At 40.0% G+C, this 4,199-nt stretch overlaps 1 protein-coding gene across 1 annotated transcript; it reads right to left on the reverse strand.

Annotated features, from left to right (window-relative positions):
* Positions 1 to 204: 204 nt before the first annotated feature.
* On the reverse strand, positions 205 to 1,170 carry LOC124960140 (olfactory receptor 52N4-like). Its single transcript, XM_047518705.1, has one exon. It carries the CDS (start codon positions 1,168 to 1,170, stop codon positions 205 to 207), a length of 966 nt encoding a protein of 321 aa, XP_047374661.1.
* Between the last annotated feature and the right edge of the window lie 3,029 nt (positions 1,171 to 4,199).

Raw genomic sequence — 4,199 nt, forward strand, 5'->3', positions numbered from 1 at the left:
AGAAATTCTTAGAAAGGCTGCTGGGAATGCCAGTGACATTAAAATTCTCAAGGCACTTTTGGAAAATGCACAATTCTACAAGCTGCACTTTTTTTTGTGTGGTTAAAACAGACATATTATTTTCTGCAGCTAAAGAATTTACCATTTCCTGCATAAACAGCAAATTTTAGATGCAGTTATTTTCTTCTCTTCCCCTTTCAGTGTTTATATGTTGTGGGATTTGGTGTCCTTAGAACCTGAAAGGATCCTCATGACACAGTCTCCTATCTGCTTGGTTTTCACCCCATAGACAACAGGGTTCATGGTGGGAGGCAAAAGCACATAAATATTGGCCATGATAATGTGACAAGATGGAGGGATTGTGTGGCCCCCAAAGCGGTGGGAAAAGAAGGAGAAGAAGGCAGGACTGTAGGAGAAGACAATGGCACAGATGTGGGCGGTGCAGGTGCTGAAGGCCTTTTGCCGAGCATCTGCGGAGGAGAGGCTGACCACCGCCCGGAGGATCATGGTGTAGGAGACCGTGATGCACAGGATGTCGAAGCCTCCGATAAGGAGGGCAACCATCAAGCCATAGATGGCGTTGACCTTGACATTGCCACAGGATAATTTGGCTACAGACATGTGGTCACAGTAGGTATGAGGGATTACATTGCCTCTGCAATAGGGAAGGCGCTTAGTGAGGAAAGTGAAAGGAACAATGAGCAACGCCCCTCTTAGGAAGGTGGTGAGCCCAACCTTCGCAATGACAGCATCCGTGAGGATGACTGAGTAGCGCAGGGGGTAGCAGATGGCCACGTAGCGGTCCAGGGCCATAAGCATGAGCACCCCAGACTCCATTCCTGTGAAGGTGTGGATGAAGAACATCTGGACCAGGCATTCATCAAATCCAATGTCCTGGAGGTTAAACCAGAAGATGCAGAGGGCTTTAGGTATGGTACTAGAGCACATGACAAGGTCAGTGAGAGAAAGCATAGCCAAGAAGTAGTACATGGGCCTGTGCAGGGAGTCCTCATAGCGGATGAGGTAGAGGAGTCCACAGTTCCCAACCACCGCCACAACATACATGGAGCAGAATGGGAAGGAAATCCAGCAGTGCATGTCCTCCAGGCCTGGGATCCCATTAAGAATGAATGAGGTTGGTGTCTGATCTGTTTTGTTCAGGATCAGCATGATCAGGTGAGTATGGTTATGAAATGGCTGAAAGTTACATGCGTTTTCCTAAAGTAGGAAAAAAGAAGAGAAAGCATACCTTAAGGTTACTGTCTCTCCCCACACCCGCTTTCGAAAAGTACACAATACATTTTAATGATCAGACAACCAAATTTTTCTGAGTGCCAAGAGAAAGCTTTGTTTGCTTATTATTTGTTGTTAATTCATTGATTTGTTTCATAAATTCTTATTATGCAGAATGCTTTTGTCACCAACACTGAATCTACATCAATTATTTTAAAAGACTGATTTACATCCTCATAATTCATAATCTAGTATAATAAGGAATTACCTTATTTAACTATTAATTTTTATACACAACTTACTGTGAATGTGGTCTTAAAGAAGAATGCTTTGATCCTATTACTGATGAGCCAACAAACACAACGACTGATACCAAGCATGATGTCAGTAATCCAGCTACTGGGGGAGGCAGGAAGATTGTAAGTTTGAGGCCAACCTCCTCAATTTGTGGAGGCCCTAAACAACTTATTTAGACCCTGTCTCAAAATAAAATATAAAAAGGACTTGGAATGTGACTCAGTGGTTAAGTGCTACAGGATTCAATCCCTAGTATCAAAATAAAATTAAAATTAATGACTGACATTTATTGTTGGTTACCAAGCACTGTTCAAAGCATTTTAGAATTATTAAATGACATTCCTCAAAGGATCCTAGGGTCTCACAAGTCAGTAATATTTTAGATTTAGTCTTCTCATTTTTTACGATGCATCATTCTTGTCCTTTTTCAAATCTAGTCTAAGTGCATTTTAAGAAAACTTCTAAATTTTTTCTCAAATTAAACTTGTAGTCATAATTGAAAATTGACAATGGTGCTTAGGATGGTGAATCTATGAATGGTAACAAATTGTTTCTTTCATTCTTTCTGTAAATCTTCATGTATTATGGTCAGGCATTGACCACTGAGAATAATTTATTAAAAATAATGGGACTGGGTTGTGGCTCAGTGTCAGAAAGCTGGTCTAGCACATGTGAATCACTGGGTTCAACCCTTAGCATCACATAACTAATAATATAAAGGCATTCTGTCCATCTACAACTACAAAATTTTTTTAAAATTACAAATAAATAAAATCATAATGCTGAGGAAAATAAAAGACTTTGTTAAAACACACTGCCATCATTTAAGTGCTGAGGATGCATATTTGTATCTTCTCCTCATAAAGCAACATCTGGAGGCTGAGTGAGACTTATCACAAGGTAAATTTTTTCAAAAATTGTGAAGAGGAGAGATCCAAGAAGGCGGGGTAAAGGGAGGCTGCCTTCCTTGTCACTCCATAACTGGGATTTCAAGCACAGGAAAATCTGCTTCTCTTTGGGGCAGTCTTTGATGCTCATTGATCCCCTGATGTTTACCCCATCTGTCCACCTGGATCAGAGGTAGTCTGCCAGCATATCGACTACTTTTGGAGTGCAGATTGCTCACTGACTGCCATATATCACCTACCATTTGCCGGTTTGCCTGCTTGCCTACCTCTTGCCTGCCCATTGCCTGCCTTTCACCTACCCATCACCCACCATCTGAGGTCCACCTGCTGATTATCCACTGATGGTCTGCAGACTGCCTGCAGGACACCAGCTGCCCACTGTTGCCTGGAAGTCCACTGTCACAGTACCTGCAGGTTTGGGTTACATGTAGCTGCCCCCATTTTGGGACAACAATCAGGACCTGCAGGACCCTTGGCCCAAGTGACTGAACCCCCACATGGACTCAGTACCCATGCCCAGAGCTGCAACTCCCCATTTGCCAACACATTTGGAAGCCAGTGCAGCCATCTTGGATTATCCTGGAAACAGAAGCAGCCATCTTTAGGTGGGGCCAATCTCATCCTGAGACACCTATTGGAGACTATTTCTCATGTATCAGGCTACTAAAGACTGAGATGTTTGAATACTATATGACTATTATAGTGTAGGTTTTTTTTTTCCTCCTTTCTGAAAAATTTTAAGTTTTTATTTCTTTATTTTTCTCTATTTTCCTTTTGTTTACCTGTTTCCTTAGAGTCTCTTTCTCCCTTTCCTCATACTAACAACTAACTTCTTTTGATTCCACTTTCATTCTTCCTGTGATCTAGTACTTCTATATACTCTTTTCTTATCCCATTAACAGTTACATCTGACACCCCTCCCCATCATCTTTGTCCACCATTAGAAACTGTAGACTTCATTGCAAATCTATTTGTTATACTGTATATAATAATTGAACTTATTCTCTCTGTTTATTATGACAATATTGCTAACATCTTCATAGGGACTATTGGGTTTAGGGCTACATTTTTCTGTACTGAGTGCTGCTAATATTGATCTCCCCCTTAAAGAAGAGGTTTTGGAAGCCTTCAGGGTCACTATAAGCCAATAGGGGGGAAACTGCAATAACCCAGATCTGCACTGCTAGAGAGGAAGATACATGAACAACATGAAAAAAAAAAAAAAAAGAGAGAAGAAAGTGTTCCAAATTCCAAAGAAACCAAGATTCTATATTAATAGAATCCAATGACAGTATGGTAGAAGAAACATCAGTAAAGGAGATCGGAACATAATTAATTAAAATGATTCGTGAAGCAAAGGATGAGATAAGAGAGCAAATGCAGGCAGTGAACAATCACTCCAATTAACAGTTAAAAGAGCAAAAGATCATTTCAAAAAAGAGTTCAAGATTCTGGAAAAAAAAAAAAAAAGAAACTCAATGGAAAGCATTTCCAACAGAATAGATCACTTGGAAGACAAAACCTCAGAAAATGAAGACAAAATATTTAATATTGAAAATAAAGTTGACCAAACAGGGAAGATGGTAAGAAATCATGAACAGAACCTTCAAGAACTATGGGATATCATGAAAATACCAAATTTAAGAATTATCAGGATTGAGGAAGACACAGAGATATAAACCAAAGGAATGAACAACCTCCTCAATAAACTAATATCAGAAAATTTCCCAAACCTGAAGAATGAAATGGAAAATCAACTAC

This window comes from Sciurus carolinensis, chromosome 11, assembly GCF_902686445.1.
Source record: "Sciurus carolinensis chromosome 11, mSciCar1.2, whole genome shotgun sequence".
Taxonomy (NCBI): domain Eukaryota; kingdom Metazoa; phylum Chordata; class Mammalia; order Rodentia; family Sciuridae; genus Sciurus; species Sciurus carolinensis.